This window comes from Anser brachyrhynchus, assembly GCF_964034855.1.
Source record: "Anser brachyrhynchus genome assembly, chromosome: 13".
NCBI lineage: Eukaryota > Metazoa > Chordata > Aves > Anseriformes > Anatidae > Anser > Anser brachyrhynchus.
The window spans coordinates 7308912-7330281 of NC_137708.1; the positions used below are offsets into that span (position 1 = coordinate 7308912).

General features: G+C 44.4%; 2 protein-coding genes across 11 annotated transcripts in view; one reads left to right on the top strand and one right to left on the bottom strand.

Moving 5' to 3' along the window:
- Positions 1-4737, top strand: part of FGF13 (fibroblast growth factor 13) — a 298390-nt gene extending 293653 nt beyond the window's left edge. For all 10 annotated transcript variants that reach the window (XM_080553651.1, XM_080553653.1, XM_080553645.1 and 7 more), the window contains one exon: positions 23-4737. In XM_080553651.1, coding sequence (XP_080409777.1) covers positions 23-159 — 137 coding nt within the window. In that variant the 3' untranslated portion in view covers positions 160-4737. The remainder of the gene's footprint in view (positions 1-22) is intronic.
- The window catches only part of ZIC3 (Zic family member 3), a 223401-nt gene continuing 206266 nt past the window's right edge, over positions 4236-21370 (bottom strand). Inside the window, exon 23 of the mRNA XM_080553641.1 lies at positions 4236-13870. The gene's annotated coding sequence lies outside the window, so the exon portion shown is untranslated. The remainder of the gene's footprint in view (positions 13871-21370) is intronic.

Consider the following 21370-nt stretch of genomic DNA (forward strand, 5'->3'; position numbering starts at 1 on the left):
CTGTCTCTCTTTTGCTTTGCAGTGGCCATGTACAAAGAGCCTTCTCTCCACGATCTCACAGAGTTCTCAAGATCTGGAAGTGGGACCCCAACAAAGAGCAGAAGTGTTTCAGGAGTGCTAAATGGGGGTAAATCCATGAGTCAAAACGAGTCAACGTAGCCAGGTTAAGGCAAGCCAAGTGCTCTCTAAACAGAACCTTACCTCTGGATGCAGTTGAATTCTTACTAGCAGTCTTTCATCCAAACGTTCAATTGCCCAGGACAAGCCACCGAACTTGCATAGGTCACTCGTTTATCAGCCATTAGATCTACTGGTTGTCAAAGGATATACCCCAATAATGTAGAATATGCTTGTGCATATCACAAGGCACTTGGATAGCCAGCAAACATAACTGTGGAATAAATCTTGGAGAAGAAATGTCCAAGAAATGTCCTTTCTCTCTCTCTCTCTCTCTCTCTCCCCCCTCTCTCTTCCCCCCCCTCCCCCTATCTCTCTCTCTCCTATGCTTTGTGGAATACGAAACAAAAACATTTCACAACATTCACTGCTGATAAGAATTTGCTTTCCAACTAAGAAAAAGACCACTTTTGCTCTTCAAAGGAAATTTTAATGCTTATATGTTTTATAGGGGCAAACAAAAAACAAATATGTAAACTCTGTTGTTTCCTTGGCTTACCGTTTTATATCTAAGGCTTGATAAAAAATATATCCTTTAATTTGGAATAGCGCAACTTTTTGATTTCTGAACTCCAATGGGTCTTTAAAGCTATGTCTTTAAAAAATAATTTAAAATTCAGGGTTGGAACTGAGAGTTGGTGTCTCAGGCTCAAGCAAACAGTGTTCTTGTGGTTTTAAACACAATGAAATATAAATTTTTATAGATTTGTAGTTTCTGGTAAAGTTCTTGTGCTAACCCCAGTCTGTAGGACTTGAGTTGTTTTGTTATCCCAAGTGGAAGTTAACAGAAAGGGATAAAATTATCCTCCAGTGTAGATTTCTCTTAATTCCATTTTGTGTGTCATGTTAAACTATTGTTGTGGCTTCTTTTCTAAAGACAGAAACTGTGGAATTAAGGTGACTTAATTTTTTTATAAGAAACGTCTTATTTGTAAAAGTCCTTCTTTCACTGTAACGGGCACGTGAATATTGTGTAGGAGGAAGCGTTAGGACAGGTTACCCCTAAACAACATATACTTATACATGCTATTGGAAACAATTGTTTAAAAAATGTAGTTAGGTTTCCATTTAGGTCATCATGTCTGTTGCATGGGAGAAAGTTGGAATATTGGCATAGAGTTGCATGATGTGTAAGATTTTGTGCATTAATCATCGTTGGATTCTGTGCTCCAAAACTGACATAGTTCTGTACAGGCAGTTTTCTGCCTTGTACAAAAGAGTTGTTTATTATTTGTTGTATACACAACCATGCACTGAATAAACTATTTATATTAAGATGTACTTTTTAAAAAAGCTTGTTTGATTATATGATGTACATCGGTGATTAATTTCAAGGAAAAAGGTTGGCAGTTAAATTACAAAGTTATAAAAGATATTGTAATTAATGTTCAAAATGTTTCTATGTAACAGGTTATCCCCTTGTAATGCCACACACTATACAATTGAGGACATATTCTTCTTTTTGGATATTGTTAGAACTGGTCTTACGTGCCCAGCTGAGATACTCAAAACACAGTGACCATTAAGAGCCACAAAGTCTTGGTAACGGCCCCTCTGCTGTGCGCTGTTGGAGCCCCAGTGAATTGCACTCCTCTGCTTGGAGCTTCTCCAGCTTCTCTGTGTCTGTTCTCCTTGCTAGGCTTCCCCAGTGCAGCTGCATAGCGCTACCTCGCAGCTCACCTTTCCAGAGCCCTCGGTACAGGGGGGACCCAGCGATATCTGGTAAGTCAAGCATTGCTATTGCCAGTGTGGCACCTGGAGGATGCTCAGAGCTTGCACAGTACCATTGCAAGTTCACCTCAGGGGCCAGCTTTGTCTTGACTTGAGGAAACAGGCTACCATACCTCCTGCCTTTGTGCGCATTCTGGAGAGAAAATGTCGCTCTCTCCGAACTTTTCTCTCCAAAAACATCAAAGAGAACTCTTCTAGAACGCCCAGACAGCTCTGACAGGTGAACTTCACTCATCAAGGTGTTTCAATAAGGCCTAGGAGGAACAGGTTCTTATCATGAGAGGCTGAACAAGCAGTTCTGGAAGGGAATAATGGTAATGGAGACAAAAAGCTACCTATAAATGTTAGCCTGACATTAAAAACAGGTATTCTACTGTCTGGTGGTCGGTCTCATCCTCTCTTGACCAAACTGGAATTAGACCAAGCTAGAACAATTGCTTTCTATGAATGTCAGGGCTGTGAGAGGAGAAAAAGAGATTATGTTTCACATCAAACCCCAAAATTTGTTGTTTTGTGGCAAACAGTAGGCAAAGAGCTTCAGCTTGCTAAGGTCCCATATTGGAGCAGTGGTTGCAACACCCACCAAACACCACCATCACAGTGGCCTTCAGAGGACCTCAGGGTCCTCAGCACACCCTTTGCTGAAGCATGAAAAAAAGTAGGGAAGCACAACCAGTTCCATGAAAGCTATTAAAAATTGAAGATATGGCCTGTGACTGCTCCAAGAGTTTTGGTACGTCAGTGGGTCTGGAGCATCTGTTCTCTTCAATTAAGTGTGCTTTGTCCTCATGGAACATTTTTCTCAACACTCCCACTTAATAACATCAGACTCATTGGGGTGCATGTTCCAAAAAAAGGAGTCCGAGTGCCTTAGGGACATAAAACCTGATTAAAAGTAGGCATATTTGTGCCAAAGCTAGTTAGATACATGGTTCAATGCCAAATGTTTACTATCCTAAAGATAACAGGAGATCTGCTGCTTTGCTTTATAGCTGCAGCCTTGTTAATCCCTATCCCCAGTATCTCCAACCTTGAAGGTCATCTGCAGTGAGAGAAAAATGCTCATCTCACACATTGTCCCTTCTGAGGTCTGTAGTCTGACCCATCTTTTGTATTGACATTGGCATCAGCTGCGAGCATTCACTGCCGAGACCTTATTTTCAAGGGTTTCTAATATATCAGACTAGCAAATCCTACTCTTGGGTTAAAGATGAGAAGAGAGATATGGTGATAGATGAGCCATAAACCACTCTTTCTGGCAATTGTGTTAAATTTTTGACAAACCTGTTACAACGATAATTTTTCCTTCAGAATATTGTGACTGAAAGCAAATACCCTTGATAGTGTCCTGATAGCACACAGAAGCTCGTGTACACTATGGAAAAGGAGGGAGATTGTGCCCAGAGTTTTACATGTAGTCTCTGGAGCCATAGACTGGGATTTAATAAGGAGAAATATAGTAAAATATCTGCACTTTGCAGACAGCGAAGGTGATATTCTGTCCCAGCCAGCAAAGTCCCATGGGCAGACAGGAATGTGGCTTCAGCAGTGGACCAGATTTAGGAGACAGACTCCAGAGTATTTATTTGTCGTTCTCCTTCAGCACACATAGATTAGACCATTAGACAGAGGACTTTTGGGTCAGACCCTCGTTTAAGAGCCTGCGAGATGTTGGGAAAACACCCGTATGGATAGCTGCCTATGAAAAGAAAACGTATAGCCACTGGTCAGCCCACTTTGCTCTGCCACATGTACCTATCCTAGTGCAATGGGATACATGCCTGGAATAAAGACAAAGCCCAGGGGAAGGTATGAACCAAGCCTTGTACTGTCTGTGAGCCACCACCAACTGTCTGCAGAAGGCTTGGTCTCAGGCCCTTCTGCTATTGCCAGTATGATGGCTGATGCCTTTCATCTGCCATTTCTTTTGTTCCTGCCTCTCCACCAACGCTGCCCACGCTCTGTGCAGCATACCGTGGGCCTGGGTTTGGCTCAGGAGGTGCAAAACTGGCACAGTGGCTTTCTGATTCTCCTGGACTTCACCAGGCAAAGGGCCTAGAGCCACCATTGGGTCTGTGCGCAGACCTTACAAAAGGCTGACAAATACTACCTGCCAACGCGAACGGAAATGGGTCACCCATGAAACTGGGAGGAAAACTGCCAGGAGCATAACTATTATAAGGCACAAGTGCTGCCTTTTTGTCATCTGCCTATCAGAACTGCTTTCTCTGAGGTCTCTGCATAGGGCTTGGACATTGCCTGCTTTGTCTGGTTTGGGGGTAAGGGAGGGTGGCAAGAGCTCTTCTCTGTATCACAGAGAGCTTGTCTTTTTTTTTTTTCTTTTTCTTTTTTTTTTTTATTTTTGTTGTTGTTTTAATGTACGTCATGCTACCTCATAGCATGGTTTTATCTCTGTAGCCACTTGCTCAGCCATGTTCATCACTGGCATGATGGAAGACAATTCCCTGCTTGGGGAAATAATTATCTCCAAGTTAGTCCAGGGAAGAATGGTGCCCCTTCTGCAGCACTGTCTGGTGTCCCCACCACTGGTTTCCAGCCCACAGGCCAGGTTTTCCAGTGGGATAAAGACGGTGTAATGAGCTCAGGGATGCTGTGGTACACCAGGCCTCTCCCCAGCTGAGCACCAGTGTGAGAGCCAGGTCTGGCAGAGCTCTGCTGTGTCTTGAGTATCTCTGAATGGAGACCAGAGCCAGCTCTAACAGGTTTAAATGTCTCCTTGACATATCCTTGACCAGGACACTTTTGCAGGACAGAATCTATATGTAACAACCTCCTATCTTCTAATAAATAATTCTCTCTAAAACAGTCTCCTTTTTGTCTGGGCTCTGATTTTTATCAGTGCAGCTATTTAAGGGCTCTCCATCCCAGCACTGCTACATTACATTATTGCTTAGCTTCCATTTCACTGTACCAATATTGCACTTCTCCTATGTCTTCTTGATCCAGGGAGGGGCAAGCTGAGTGGTCAAGACAAAACAGGTGGATCCTTCAGTTGCTCTGCAATGTAATAAGTTTTACCAGCTCAGGAACAGCTACACTGGATCTTGGAGTTCAGTTTCCTACATGGTGTAAGATCAACACCATGTTGTTTTCTGACTTTGGCTCTGGAAAAAACAATGATGTAAAAGAATAGCAAAAAGCCTATTTAAAATAGATTGGTTTCTTAAGAAAAAGCCCTGCAATGCGATTTGCCCTGAAGAGCATAAGCTTCGGGCTTTTTTTCCAGCTCTTTTGAGGAAGACGTGCTTGAGAATTCCAACTTGGATCACAGGTTAAAATTAGGGGAAAAAAAAAAAATTTCACTGGCATGAATGAACAGAGCTGTGGTAACCTGACCCTTAGTGGCAGGTTGGCACCAATGTTCCTGCCTTTTGGAGAGCAGGGTTCTGAAACAACCCAGGTTTGCTGGTGAGTGATGGCTTTTATTGCAGATCAGCTCTTCTAGCAGAGCTCACCCTGATTTGGGAACACGCCACGGCAGTTCGGAGGGGAGGGCACTCAATCACTCTGCCCTTCTCCAGCTCCTCTCATGGGGAAGTTTAAATATTAAAGTAAAACCTAAATTTGAAACACATTTTACATTAATCAGAGAAATTGAAGTAATAAATTATTCCATCTCATCAAGAACTGGAAGACAGTTTATAGGGTTCCCTTCAAAGATCATTATTAACAAGCTGCAAGTTAAGAGTCTTAAATACCACCTATGCAAAATTACTTTCAAGCACCCATAGGACGTGTTTTTCCCCACATCATATATCTGGCATGTCTCGCCTAAGTTCAGCAACTGGAGGGGTAGGCTGTGTCTTCGTTTTCCATGGGTTGTAGGCTGTGTCTTCGTTTTCCATGGGTTGCTTAACATTGCACACTTTATGTTGTACTCTTTTTCTGAGCTTGTCCCCTTGCAGAAGACAGGGCCACTGGTCCACTCCCCAGGGACCATCACACCTGTGTATGGAAGAGGTGCCCCATCCCAACCTTTGTAGCACACAGAGATGGTTAATTTGATGAGGTGTCAGTCGGTGCAGACTATGGGGTTGATCCGGGCTGTTGGTGTCATAGCTGGGGGGACACACAGCAGACGGGCATCTCTCTCACACTCTGTCTTCGTTCCTGCATGGAGAAGTCTCAGCACAGAGCCTATTCCCGGGGGAGCCCAGGTGAACTCAGGGGCCTCGCTGTGAAAAGAAGCGCTCAGCACTGACAGCAAAATGCTGCTCGCTGTGGCTGAATGGCCGCAGCAGCAGCGTCTCGGGGAGGATCATGGCTGGTGCTGGGTAAAATTAATTCATTCGTGAATAGACTGCAAAGCTCTGAAAAGTAATTTGTCATGATTCATCACCCACACCTTGAAGAAACTATCGCACAAACAAAAGCCGTATCTAACTGGGCAAATATATTTTTTTTTCCCCTTCTTTTATGTATTGATTTAATTCAATTACTAAACCCACTGAACCCATTTTTACAAAGCAGGGCCCTGCACATGGAGCGGGGGCACAGACTCCTTCATCCAAACCTTTGCAGCAAGGAGGTTTCATACAGACAAGAACTCGGAATTCTTTTAGTGTTGTCAAACAATACTACATATATTTTGATGAAACCCATACTAAGGTCTGGAATGCAGGATTATCTATGAGGTGTCAGCCAAAGCTGGTGAAAACTGTCTTCTCTTTTTCCCACTGTGAGCTCAGGGTCAGGCCTACAGGCAAAAACCTCAGGGAGACAAATCCATGGAAGAAGTTGTTTTTAGACACGTTCTCAACGGAAACAGGAAAAAAAAAATAAAAAAGGAAGATAAGCATTTACCTGAATTATGTGAATGAAAGGACCCTTGGAGCATCCCTGGAGCTGCATACACACATGCTCCAGGGAAGGGATAATAGGAATAATGTGCAGAAGGAAAATGGTTCCTCTTCAGGGGAATTTCTGGTGACAGCACCTTCCACTTGGGTTCCTCCAGATCACTGTTCTAGCTCAACAAGAGATGCTTTAGGCCAAAAAGGTGCCACTTTGCTTACAACAAAAATGAACAAGGCCAATAAAGGGAAATGGAGGAGATGATGGGGCCTAGGGATCATAGAGCTGGGTGCATTCTCTATGAGAGGCCACAGAGCCACTGCCTCTCATCGCATTTAGCAGGACTCAGCGCACACCCTGACCCACAACCAGTACAGCAAAATACTATGCCGCAGTTTAGACTTCTCTGTTGTGGGTATCGGAAGCCCCATCCTGAACGTGGCTGCAGAATACACCATGGATTCTGGGAAGTCTGGAGCCTCATGCTTTAATGTACCTTCATCTGGACCAGAAATTCACCCCATTGCTGAAGGAGCGCAGACATTACCTCATGCATAAGTATGTTATAGTGGTTAATCTGTGAAATATTTTTGGATAACAAAATTAACTGGTTCAAAACTTAATTAATCCTATTTCTTTCCCAAATGGCTTCCTTCAAATGGTACTTGAAATGGTTTTACTTTCCCCCATTGTCTGCCTAATGCACTGATGAACTTTTCCTTCTGAGCTTCTCCTTATTTTAATTGTCTGCTCATTCAACCATCCCTTCTGATAATTAAGTCAGTTAATAATATAAAGTGATCTTTAAAATTTAAACTTTTTTCCTTGTTAATCAAAAGCAGAACTTTCTGTTGTTGCTGAGAAGGGTGTTTTTAACTTCCCTCATTTAAAAACAAAAATCAACAACAAAACATTAATGGCTTTGGAAGTAGTGGTAACATTTGGGAAATCACCTGTTACAGAGATGTTGGTGAAGATATTAAATAATGCAGTACTGAGGTTTTCCAGGAAGTTTCAATCAACAGATGTTATGGTCACTTAATCAGGCTAGATGGAGCAAAACAAAGAGAAATCAGAGGAAATCATAAACCAGGCAGGAATTTGGATGCTGTTAACTCTTACCAGCTAGTGACCCCACCTGCTTAGATGATCCCCAAGTCTCTACCTGTGAACACAGCACCGTTTTCATCCCCTTGGTCACTGTTTTTTTTCCAGTTGTATCCTGTTCTGCAACTTCAATCAGCATTCAAGAAAATGGTAAGCATTTCTGCCTTGCCCCCACCTGCCAAGAGCAGCTGCCTTGTGAGCACCATGTGGGACCCAGGCATGTTTCCACATCCTGTGGCAGGTGTGTGGTATCCCATCTGTCATGCAAAGCTGGCATCTCATTAATGCTTTGCCACCAGAAGTCACTTGTTTCAGGTGCTTATCCTCCTTGGTGAGACCCCCTCACGGCATGCACAGTGCAGAGCAGAGGACTGTACCGACCCAGACAGACAGCCACCCAGACAGCCAGCCACATATCTGCCTCAAGGATACTTGTGGCAGCTGCTCACCCACAATAGTGCTGCCCCTGGCACATCTCTCTGTGGCATTTGACTGAGCCAGCCCTCGATTATTTTCATTTTCAACAAGGGCAAAAGCAGTAGTCTTCCATCACGCTCTGCAGCAGACAGACACCCGCCCACTCAGCGTTCAAGTTCTGCCAAGGAGGAAAAGATACATATATATGTGTGTGTGTGTACACATAGCAAATATATTCATGTTTATATATTGAGATTAGAGAGAAAGGTAGACAGATTAGATCTCTAGATAACTCTCAGCTCGCATTTGTCATATGAGCACTCCCTGGCAGCCTGAACTGGTGAGAATGGGGTTGGCACCAGCAAGCACGAGGAATTTAACATGGTGAAAAACAGGCTCAGATCACACAGAGATTCACCTGGCTGATGCAGTAAATTGGAAAACGTTTGGGAAATGAACGTGCAACCCCTGCCAGCCTTAGTCATGCAAACATTTCCACAACCTCCATACTGCCCTTGGTACTGGCTGACCCACCTCGTGCAGCGAGCAGGAAGGGACTGATGCTTTGCAAGAAGACTTTTACTTCTTGATCAAAGCTTGCAGTGGGAAAGACTTTGATCACTCACGGTGAAGCATGACACTGAAAAATTGCTCAGAAATGGCATTAAAGAGGAAAGCAAACTGCAGTCCCTTGCCCAACACAGAAACTAGGAGCAGGAAATGGCTGCTAAAACCTCACAGGAGACTGCTCAAGGATCTCCAGTCTTTGAAAACTGCCATGGAAAAGCAGAAGGGTTTAAGCAGCTGACAAAGATTACAGAGCTGGATGGAACTTGCCAGGAAAGATGAAAAAGAGAGGGGCTGGGCTGGGGGGAGGTAATTGCCATCGGGGTTAAAGGAAATTAAAAGTATATGAGAAAAAAAAAGTGCTGGGAAGAGAGAGTAGGCCTAGGAATAACCACTGAGTGGGATGGTATTAACAATGACTCAAAAGTGGCAAAGTTATTGAAAGTCGGGCTGCCTACAGCTCTCAGCATTTCTCTTACTACCAAGAGTCTTCATTAAACATCAGTAAAACTTCCATCCATCTGATTATCAACCTCCAACTATGATCTTTGCCCTGACTGCCCAGAGTGCAGAGTAAGTCTCCTCCTCACGCTCTGGGAATGGCTCCCAGAGGAAAATGCCTGTGGTCATGGAAGGGTCAACCAACATGAACGAGCTCATGGAGCCTGAGTGTATCGTGTACTGTAACAAACAAGCCCAGGGCCAGGAGCAATAGCTTTAATTCATTTTATTTACCACCTGAACCTTGGGCTAAAGCCATATTGTTGCTCAATAAACAGAAGGAAATCAATGGTTTGTAAGACAAATTTGTAATCATAATGGTTTGTGTTAGTTCACCTATACAATATACAATAATGCTTGGCCAAATACCTGATCTGTGTTCAGATGGACTTCAGGTTGCCACTGTGAGTTTATCAGTACAATAGACTGGAAGTTTAGCAGCAAACATATACATTCCCCTCTCCCATAAATACTCCTAGAACGTAAACATTGTAATCAGAATAGCTCAAGTATCACCTGTACTTCGTAAAAGTGAGTGCTGTGCTATAAAATAGTGATGTGTGCCTAACAGTGCATGAAAATGCACAAGAAAAGAGCGAAGAAGCAACATTGTAACAATGATAAACAATTGCATAGAAGTTACTTTAAAAGCCCTTTCTTCTTATTACCAAAAAATAAAAAATAAAATTAAAAAACCTGAAACCCCATGTAAAGCACCCGAACTGCAGGTGACAGAGATCCCTCTGGACCACATGGCTGCGCCCTTCTGCCCTCCATGTGCTATGAGAGGATGAGGAAGAAAAAGAGACAAGGAAGTTTGTCCTTTTTCTGGGAAACCTAATGAACAGATATAAAACAGTCTTCTTGTTATATAATAATGCATTGTGGAGATGAATGTGATTGAAGTCATCTCAGCTGTGCACTGCTTGGGAGTGCTGAGATCAGGCAAGGGGTGTGGTAGCTGCAGTCTCATCTGGCTCTGGTGTCTGTATTGGCCTCCATGTATCTGTAATTACACCTAACTGTGGTCAAATATATTTATCTTTCTCGTGCATAAATCTCACAGCAGATGCAGTTAGTAAAGCACCACATTATAATGCGCTCAGCTCTCTCACTAATGTCAGAAATCGAACCAGCCGGTGACAGGATGATGGTAAATGTCTGTGCTGTTCCTCACATATGTTGATGTACACAGGCTTTGGGAGCCAGCTGGGGTAACCTTTACAGTATTTTATGTATGCAGCACCAGCAGCCAAAGAGGACAATAGTGTGAAATTCCCTGTAAGAACACAGCCTATAGCCTCCATGGCCAAGCACTTGTTTGAACAGGACCTTGCTTTGTTCTGCTGAAGGCAGCTGTCAGACCTCTCAGGGAGCCGTGCTTCATAAGTTACCATGATATTTAGAACCCTACGACCTTTTAAGAAGTGTAAGATCTGGCTTAAAGGGCAGCCTTCCTGAAATAAATGACTGAAATCTCTTAGGTCAAATTCAAAATAAAAAAAATAAAAAAAATCCATAATCACATCACATTATGTTACTATGAGAAGATTAATCACCAATAATTGACAATTGATTTGCAAGCTACATTTATTTATGATGTGTTTGTACAGCACCATGCACACCCTTATCTATTATCCAGATCCCAAGGAGTTACTTAGTGCAAATAAATCAATGCAATTTATCGATTAAATTATATAAATACTCCTGGAGCTCAGACAAGTGAAAGTTTCTGCAGTGATGCTCAGGTCTCTCATTTCTGGTCTGGGAGCTGGCAAACTGTGATCTGAAGAAGGCCAAGGAGGCTGGTGAGCTCAGTGTGGCCCCTGCAGCTGCAGGCCTGTGCAAATGTTGGCCAAGAAGTTGCATGCATTCTGGCATCTTCTGCCCTTCCTTCACTTCTGTCTTGCTGCTGTTTCTTGTGCTCTGGGAAGTGCTTTGGGCAGCCTCTCTGGTCAGGCAGCAACTGTCTTCTGTGGTCCTGCCCTTTAGATGCTGAAAGGCACAGCAGCACTAAAGCAGACAGATAAATAAGACATGCATGGAGGTATCAGCTCTTGAGCATCTCGAGTTGAACATCCCAAATTAATTGACATTCTTGACTTGACTCTTTTTGTGTCTCTGTTCCTTATCTATAAAGTGATAATGCTTCTCCCGTGCCTTACTGGGCTTCACAGAGACAAATTAATTAATAGTTTGCATGTGAAATAAACAAACACCGCAGTAATGAGTGTCATGGAAAAACCCAGGCGGAAACAGTATTTCATCTTTACAGCAAGGCTAAGCAGTATGCAGTAAACAAGGGCTGGGGCCACACACTGAATGACGGGAAGAAAACAGATTTTTGAATTGCTGCCCATTGATTTGCATCAGGCAGTCTGTTCAGCGACTGAGGCTGGGCCCCTATGGAAAAAAACAGCATTTGATCATATAATGAGCCACCACTGGAAGCCCAGGAAAGGGGCTGCGTTTCAGGATAAGACTTTTCCTACTCCTTGCATGCTTGACTTTGCAGCTTTAACACTGTCACATAAACATGTCTGATAGCTTATATAATTTAATAGAAATTTAATAAAGTTTATGAAGCTTATCTGTGCTATCGCAGCTGTGTGCTGGATTGGGTCCTTTGAAAGTGCATTCGTTAAATCTGCAATGTTTCAAATTACCCTGACAAATGCAAAACAAAGATCTTACATAATTCACTGCAACTGGCAAAGATAAAATTTTACATGTCATAACAACACGTATCAAAAGACTTATGTAAAACTCACCCATAATTTAAAATGTCACTGGAATTGCTTCATAATTAGGGCAAGGTCTTTGAAAGACTCCCTGTAAAAGCTGAAACCTTTCTGACAAAGACCCAGCTGAATACATGTCGGTAAAATGCAAGAGTAGGAAACCATATATGCATTGTGTCTTAGCATTTGAGCCGCCAATGGCATTGACACAGCTTCTGTTAATGGGATTCCCTTGCACAGCTTTCAACTCCCAACTTTATTTAAAGCTTAGATCTGCAACTCTTTACAGAGCGATGAGCTGGAGACTGTAAGAGGACAGGATGAGATGTTATCCGTGGTGTCATACACAAGCAGCATTTTGATGTAAAGACCGTGTGTATGCACGCACACATCCTTACACAAGCAGTAAGTGCAACTTGTGATTCTTTTATAGGCAGAGGGCTGTCAGCTTTGGGCTCTGCACACTGGACATCATGGTCCTGCCAGCTGGTCTCCCACAGCAGGGCAATGCAAAGGGCCACGTCAGAGGCTGGCGAGGGGAGACTGTGTGCTGCCAAAACCGGTGAGACCTAGCAATGTCTTATCATTCATTAACTTGTGTGTTCAGCAGAGTTTTACAGAAAGGGAAGAGGAGAAATGAAAAGTGAATGGCAGGGAACATCTTAGTGACATCTCACATCAAAGAGCGAGGAGATAAGAGTTATTATTTAGACCTGTCAAGTCTCCGCCGTACCCAGAGGCAGAGAGCAGGCGTGACCTACTTGCAGAATTAGGCATCCACCAGGCAGCGGGTTTTCAGGATTCAGGAGGGAGTCCACCCTCTAAATCCAAATTTTTGTTGTGAAAACCCAGCCTTGGCTTGTGACTGGCTTAAAATGCTGCTTCAGTACTAACGCTAACAAAACTGTCCTCCTGCCCCAGCTCCTGGCAGCTCTGCAGTGCGGGGCTGTGGGGACTTGGGGGTTGGAGGTGCAGGGGGGATGTGGCTGCCCTGACCCCCCAGCCATCTGAGATGGACTTGGCAAGAAGAGGCACGAGCCTTACATTCACAGGTGCAAAATTCAGATGTGATCTACTGATAACATGATACCCAGAGGGACTTCTGCAGAAAAAGCAAGTGTGAAGCAGGAGGAAGGATCAGGAGGGGGATGTCTCACTGTGGAGGGGCAGCACGACTAAGGAGATGAAGGATGGCCCCAGCGATGCTGAGGAGGGTTGTGCTGGGCTGTCCTGGGTTGTCCAGACTTCTGAACACATCTGGAGAGACTGCTCAGGTGTGGTGCGTGGGGGGGGGCAGAGGATGCCTATCTGGTCCATCTGGTCACGCACATTTGTGCTGGATGAAGGAAAAACGCACTGAAGTTGGAGGTCTTTCAAGTATACATCTTTTTTGCTTTAGGTGTTAGCTGTTAGGTTAAATTAACGTGAAGTTGTTTGTACCCCAGTGTTGGGAAGGAAGACAGGAGACAAAGAGGGAACAGGGGGAGAAATGTGGGGAAAGGGTGTGCCAAAAATATTGGGAGCCTGTTGCTGGTAGTGTCTGTCTTGGACCTCAACAGCTGTAATGTCAGGCTCTGCTCCCCAGTGCAGATGCTAGCAACAGTCTGAGCATCACAGGCGACCCAGAAACCCGAGCCAGGGGAAATTTCCAGCTATAACTCAGGTTCCCAAAGCTTGCCAAGGCAGGAGCCAAACATGCGAGCTTTGCGACACCCTGCTAAGCCTTCTTTCTGGCTGCTGCTGGTCCTGCTGTGCTTGCTGCTCTCCTACAGTCCCATCACATTTCCTGCTTTCTTCCTCTCCGTCCCCAAAATCTGTGGATAAAAAGAAAACATGAAAACCAGAAACACCGACATAGCAACTAAACTTCTAGCTCTCCAGATAGAGAAATTCTGAATAAAACATTAGAAAATGCATTGCAAATCCCAAGGAGACCCCAAATTGCTTACTGTTAAGCCTATTTGTTTGACCTTATGATTTGGAATTTATAAACATAATTATATCAGCATCTCGATTTATGCTAACAGATGACCAAGTTCATTGCACCACTGCATTTGGCTGTGGACAGCCACCCCCTAACCGCAGGTGGCACGAGCAGCACAATTACAAATGGAAAAGGGAATGCCCATATAAACCCTGTGCTCGCAGCTGGACGGAACTGAGCTCCATCCACAAAATGCGAACGCAGCAGAGGAGGGAGCAAGAGAAGAGGGCTCGTTTGTGTTCCCGTGAAGATTTATGGAAAGGTGAGCAGTGAGTAAGCCCAATGGAAATCAATAGGGATTCTTCCATCAGCTTTAGTGACCATCGGAGCTATGCGACGCCCATGGAGTCACCCTTGCACAGCTCTGCAGAGCTTGGGACCCCATCACCGAAGGCAGCATTGCCTTCTCCTTCCCCGGGACACCAAATAAAAGCCTTGCCCATGGCTTTGCTATGGCTTTTTGGGACCGCTTACAGCCAGCTGCCACCAGCCACGTCCTGCAGACATCGGGAAAGGAGATTTTTGGTATTTCGTGTCTAACTGCTGAAGTCTGTGTTTCCTTTGTTCCTGCGCTGTAGCTCGAGGCGCAGTGCGTGCGGTGAGGACTGGGCGCGGTGAGTCAGCCGCTCCCAGCGCTGGGGCTGGCGGTTTCCCCAGCAACGGGAGATGGGAGAAGAAGAAGAAATAAAACCCTTCCAAAGAGCTCTCCCCCTGTACACAGGTTTTCTCCCCTTCCAGCAACCTGCGTGCAAACCTCCAAACACACGCACACGCTCCTGCGGAAGAAAGGTTTTATTTGATTTTCTGTTTCTTGCTTTGCTTAAGTTATTTATTGTTTTTGAAGGCAAAACGCAAAGCAGGAATTGACATGATCAAAACCAAGCAATCTGAGACATCCACTTATGTCCTTTAAACAGGGAGAGTGAGAGATGTTGCATTTATTTTTGAATAAAGGGTAACAATTAGCAATCCCTTATAAATATATCCAGGACCCTGCAAAGCTGAATTTAATCACAGATCCTGACTCTGGGCTGTTGCAGAATGGTGAGTTATACAAAAAGCATCAAGGAGAAGCATAAGGAGATTTATCAGAATTTTATATTTAGGGAACATCCCTCTTCAGCCTCAAGGGCTTAGCGACCTATCTCTGTCTGTTCCAGAAGGCTCAGAAACACTGCTGGAGGTTGCCTTGTTTTCCTCCTCCTGCTCTCCTCTCCTGCCCCAGGAGGAAAACTGCATCTGAAGCTCCTTTCTGTCTGCATCAGAATCGACATCCCTCGGTTATCCTCACCGCATCTAAAAATAGCACGGGGAAATCCGCCTGAGATCAAAGCGATTCATTTACAAAGCGCTGTGCGAGGACAGAGCTCCGCGATTCCCATTCCCGTCACATCCGCAGCAGCCGGATGGCAGGAACCGCACCAGCGCTGGGACCAGGGCTGGCTCTGCCTCTCCCCCGCGCCGCGTGTACAGCCCCACAGCATCCCGTGGAAAACAAGTGGGAGGAAAATTATTCGGTCGTTGCACGGGGGTTGCTGGGGACAAGGAGAGAGGGGTTTTCTTTGCGCGTGTCGCAGATGATGGTCCCCTGCCAGCTGGGCTTCAGCAGCCCTGTGCAAGGTGGAACAGGGTGGGGGGGTTGGAAATAGCAGAAAAAGATTTTCAGCATCAGCACCTGCTGATGGAAAGCAACGCCCAGCTACCTCCAAGCTTGCCAAGGGAGACAAGGTGCATGAAATTAGAAATAACAATTGACCCTGCACCTCCTCCTCCAGGGGCCACCCTACCCTGGGAGGTGGTGCAGGATCCGTCCATGCTGCAAAGCTTTCCTCTGAGGTCTTCTTGCAGACCCTCACTCCGAAGGCATAGTGGTGGTTGCTGATTAATTGAGCAAAGTAGATAAAAAACTAAGTTACAGTGTTATGTCTTGGGATAGCTAACCCTGTGCTTTTTTAATGCAAATCATAGGATGACTTGGCAATTTATCCAGCAGAGCCTGTTACTGGGATATACCCCAGGAAAATGTCTACTTTTTCTTTCTTTTACATAAAAAGGTTTATTATGAATAAAGTTCTGCAAGAAAAAAAAATACATTAATTATAGTAAGTCAGCGACTTTTAGAGTCTCAGAAACTAGGAGATGAATTAGAATAGCTGCTGCTCCTCTCACATAAAAATGTAAAGGAATCGTTCTTATCCAATTCTACGATTTCTGAACACAGCGTTAGCATTCCCACCACTCCCCTGACATGGATAAGGATGGGATTCAGCCTAATAAATAACTTCTCAGGGGCTTCACAGGAGTAATACAGGCTAAGGAGCTGCTGCTGAATCCAGTTTTCAGCTTCAAGAAATCCTCCCCCTGTCAGGCTAGTGCTTAAATACGGATGCAGACTGCAGCAGGGACTCAAAGAAGCAGCTCTGGGGAGAAGCAGCAAATGGGCTGTAGGCACCCTCCTGACACCAGCCTGCTGCCCAGGCTCACCACTGCTTCCAGCATCCCCATCTCTGGCGAGGATATGCTCCTGGCCTCCTGCAGGCACATCTCCATGCCCCAGCCACTGCAGCCTGCCAAGACGGAGGCACCCATAGCTGGATTTTGGGCGGTTGAACCGAACATGCAGGGAATATACTGAGCAAAGATCGACATTCTTTCTCATTAAAGACTTGTAAGGTCTACACTGATCTTTGATTTGTCAAATATAATTACAGGGATAATAAATAGTTCATCATAAAGCTGAACTCTAAATGACCCGAGGTTTTCCAGTTTTGCCAACAACTTCTTTCAGCTGGTGAAAGATGGAAAAAAAATAGTGAATAGTTTGTTTCTCAGCTACTGCTCCTTTTCTTTGCCGCATGAATTATATCCTGCAACCCATTGGTCATAAATGTAAGAAGTCGCTTCCCAGCTTACATTAATGAAGTGCAGCCAAAAGCTACCCTTGCTGACACTCCACACATTGATTCTGGTGTTCCCTGCCACCCGTGACCCTCAGCTTGGCACCCCGAGCCCACCAAGGATTTTGAGGTGACCAAGCACTTCTCAGACATCCACTGATCTGGGAGTCTGCCCCATATCCCCTTTCTCATGTTCCCCCTGCCTAATGTCCCTGAGAACTCTGTTTTATTGGCATCATCTGAACATCTCAAATATCCTTTTGCAGACAGTTCAGGGAACGGGAGGATGAATATTCCCATGAGCGTTTTGCAGTATTCCCTCAGTGATTGCAACTCACAGCTCCATAACACGCATACTCAAAAAAAAAAAAAAAATTACCACCCTTAAAAATAAAAAACTTCAGCATAAAAAAAAAAAATCCAGGTTCTCATTTCTTTCCAGAAAGAAATGCAGTGTATGGCAACACCATTGCAATGCCCAGCATCCAGTGCAGCAAGGTCCACTGCAGACTTTTCAAAGGCATTAACATACATTATTATTTATGTGCCTGACCCTCATTGCAGAGAGAGAGAAATGACAACAGACTGACCAAGACAGAGGACTGAGCTGCTGATTGCTAATGTTAATGCTTCACTGTAAATAAGAAGGCTTTAGCCATAGCACAGGGAAAAGTCAGCATACCCTGAGGATGGGGCAGAGCTGATCGGAGCTGCTGCTTTCGGCTCCTCCAGCTGCCAGGCAGAATGGGAGCTTCTCAGTCCTCCTGGAGCTGACAAGACCAAAGATGTGGAAGCCCTCACTGCCTGCTGTCCCATCTTTGCTTCAAAACATAACTGGAATAGTTCACTGCCTGACCAGTATCCCTGGCAGGCTCTGCTTGAAGGCTGAATGCAAAAATTGCAGGCGTTTTTTTCATGTGACTTTTGTCAAGAAAATTCTGGACAAGAACCAGGAAGCTGTTGGGCTTAACATATGGGACATGAATGGATTGCATCTCAGGGAGCAGGGTTCAAGAAATAACCATAGACATTCAGCTCCCCCACTGTAAATTTACTCACCTGCTACTTTTATATTTTAACACATTTTTGTATGATTCAATTTTTATATGATTTATTGCCTTACCTGTTGTTTGGGACATTTAAATATTTGGGAGATCCTACTTAGGTAACCCCTTTAAGTAAATATTTTTTTCTGTGTCTTTTTTTTTTTTTTTTTTTTTTTGGTGTGTGACTCTGAGGCAGAAAATCCAACCAATTAAATGAAAATGTGAAGTTTATTTTCAGCCAGCCTAAGCTGGGACTGGTTTGTAATTACATCAGCAAGGAGCTGTGGGAAGGACTGGTGACCGAGTCGTCGCTTAAAATGTCTGAACAAAGTTTAGGCCTTTTTTCAGATCCTTCTCTGTTAGCACTGCAAATGCCAGATGCCTTCCTAGCTTTGACAGTGAGATTTTAGCCTGTCCCAGAGCAGACTTTAGGTGCACTGGCTGCAAACTGCTTGGTAATTGCAAAGAGAGTGTGCAAACAAGCCGTAATTGAGAATGTCAGGTATTCCCAACTGACTTAAATACAAACATCGTCAGACTAGACATTCAGCGTATCCCTCATCTGCAGTAAACACTTCTCTTGCCCTACATATGGATGGTGACGGGGGCACAGAGTGTTCGCCACGTGGCGGTGGAGGAAATGTAAGCCAGCCAAAGCAGAGCCCTTCTGGAAATGCAGCCGCTTCACACTTACACATCAGGCACTGGAAGAAAGGTCTATTTTGTTGTTCCGACATTCTTGTTTATTGCTAAAATTCATTATGCTACCTTTCATAAATAGGATGCTAAAGGCTCGGGGAAAATCAATGCTAATAAGAACTAAGCAATATGAACATTGAACAGGAGCAAAGGGGCATTTTGCCTTTGATTAGGTCATTACCAATGCCCCTGCAGCATCAAATATTTCTCTCTTAAATTGTTCATGAACAATAGCGTGCTTTGAAATGCATGGACAAAAAATGTTTTTCCCTCAACAGGGAAAAAATAATACATAATCTACCTTTGGTTTAGTACCTTGGTTTGGTATTTTTATACGTAACTGGGACAGTGCAGTCCCTTGGCTAAATAATGCCTGGGACAGAGCAGTGAAACAGCAAAGGAGGGAACTGGTGGCAGGTTTGGAATTTAAGATTTAGCCAATGTCCTAAACCTGAGAAAATCACTGGTGACCGTCTGGGGAGTTCAGAAATAAATGCATCTAAACCATTCCCGAAGCTTCTAACCGCCATAAGCAGCCAGCCTCGCAACCCCAGCCCGGCTGCAGCAGTCTTGTTGGCCTCACACAGCCCATAGCTGCTGGAGGCTCAGCAGGGGCCCAGGCCCACCATCAGCCCACGGGGCAAGGACTGAGATGCGCTCCTATCTCACATCACTGCTGGTCTAGAACTGGAGGAATTCAGGTCAATTCTTATCCAGCCTTTTTTTCTTTCAAGAATAAATGTATCAATAAATAAAGAAATTGGGTCTTGGCCCTAAAAACCCCCTATGGTGCCAAAGAGTATTTTTATGCTGGCATAGCTTTCGTCTAGAAATCAAACCAAGGCTGTACTGACCCTCCTCTGCCTGGACTAGAACCACTACATTACAAATTGTCAGAGAGCAGTCACATTTCAAATATATCATTAATACCCGATGGGAAACAACTGTGCCACCATGCATTGTTAAAGTAGCTCCCCTCTCTATGAAATGAGGATGAGCCAGGCACACCATATTGAAACCTAATTTCCTCGAAACCTACAGTAAATGCCATCTCTGCATCACCACTTGCCTTTTACATGGGAATAAGCAGATCCAGCATCACAGCTGACAACTTGTCCCTGCCACAGCCACACCAGTGCCTCGCCACTGCACACTTAGCCCGTGTTGCACCAACGGAGCCATCTCATGCCTCTGCTCAGCCCCATGCTTCCCTCCACTCCCTGCAAATGAGGGGTAGCTTTCTGCAGGACTGTTTGCTGTCACTAGCATTATATACTGACAGGATAAACACCACATGCAGACATTTTGTGGGTAAGCTGTAGAACAAGATTATCAGCATTTTCTCTACATCATTTTGAATTTAGTGATCTCCAGTTTGTGTTTGTTTGGTTGTTTTGTTTTGGTGTTTGTTTGCTTACTTGCTTGTTTTTTTTAAAGATTAAAATAGAGTTTGGCAACAAGTTTGGGCTAAAAAATGATATTTTGGTGGGGGTATTTGTGAAAGCCTTGTTGCCCTTGACTAAGAAAGGAACACCAACCACAGCAGATGTGGCGTTAGTACTTGCAGGCTGCAGAGCACAATAAATGTAAACTGGTGTTTGTGTGCTCTGTCCCAGTGGGAACAGTCTGTACAGGCACAGGAAGGCACTGCTCCTTCCTAGGTTTTCCAGGATGGAGCCTGATGGATTTGGAGAAAAGACACCCACTGGCACAACAGGGTTTGTTATCGGCTCCTGAGAGCAGTCAGACACTGGCAATGAATGCCAATATGTGTAAATATAAAATACATACAATTTGTACACTTTGTTCTAACCCAAGTAGAATCTTTAGTAGCCATAAGTGCAAAATAATAATGATTTAAAAAATGTGTAATTTGTACATTTAGCTTTAACTGAAACAGAGACTTCATTAACCATTTTTATCCCTGACCACCCAGTGATCTCTAGCAGGGCTGTCTGGATGGCAGCCAAGTGAAAATTCACACTCATAAATGCGCTGTCCCACTTAAAATTGTCTGGTGGCAGTACCAGCTAGTCTCTGTAGGTGTCAAAACCGTGTGTCCAATTATAACTCCCCAACAATCACGACGAGGAGCAGGCAGATGGCCATCATATGCTTGAAGTATCATTTCTCCACTAAAGCACCATTTGTTTGCCCTGTCAAATTAAATATTTTCCTGTTTGATTTTGTGTGTAAGAGCGAATTAGGAAAACCTGTCGGTGCTGCAGACAAGTTCTGCGGCGCGTTGGCAGGAGCAGCACGGGGTGCCCAGATGCCCGGGTGGTTATTAGCTGCAGCTGGCCTCTTGGCATGCTGCGGGGCACCTCGGCTGGCAGCCACCGGTACACTGGAGGGGAGATTTCAGTGCCAAATACATTCATGGGATTGTCTTGACCTCCTGTGCGACATCTCCATTGGGTCAAGAAGCCTGCAAGCGGCGTTATTTGCTTTCCGGTATCAGGGCTCACACACTTTCAGTCTGTCACATCCACAAGGGGATATTAAAATAAATCTATAGTAGATATTCCTTTATGATTAGAGCTAAAATTATGAGTCCAGGTTGAAGCAGGCCTGCGTGGGGATTCAGAACAGTTCTTCCTTACTCTTTATCACTTGACTGCAAAAATATTTCAGTGGGGTTTGATCTCAGCTGGGATATGTGTGCTCTGATTTATGTGGACATATCCA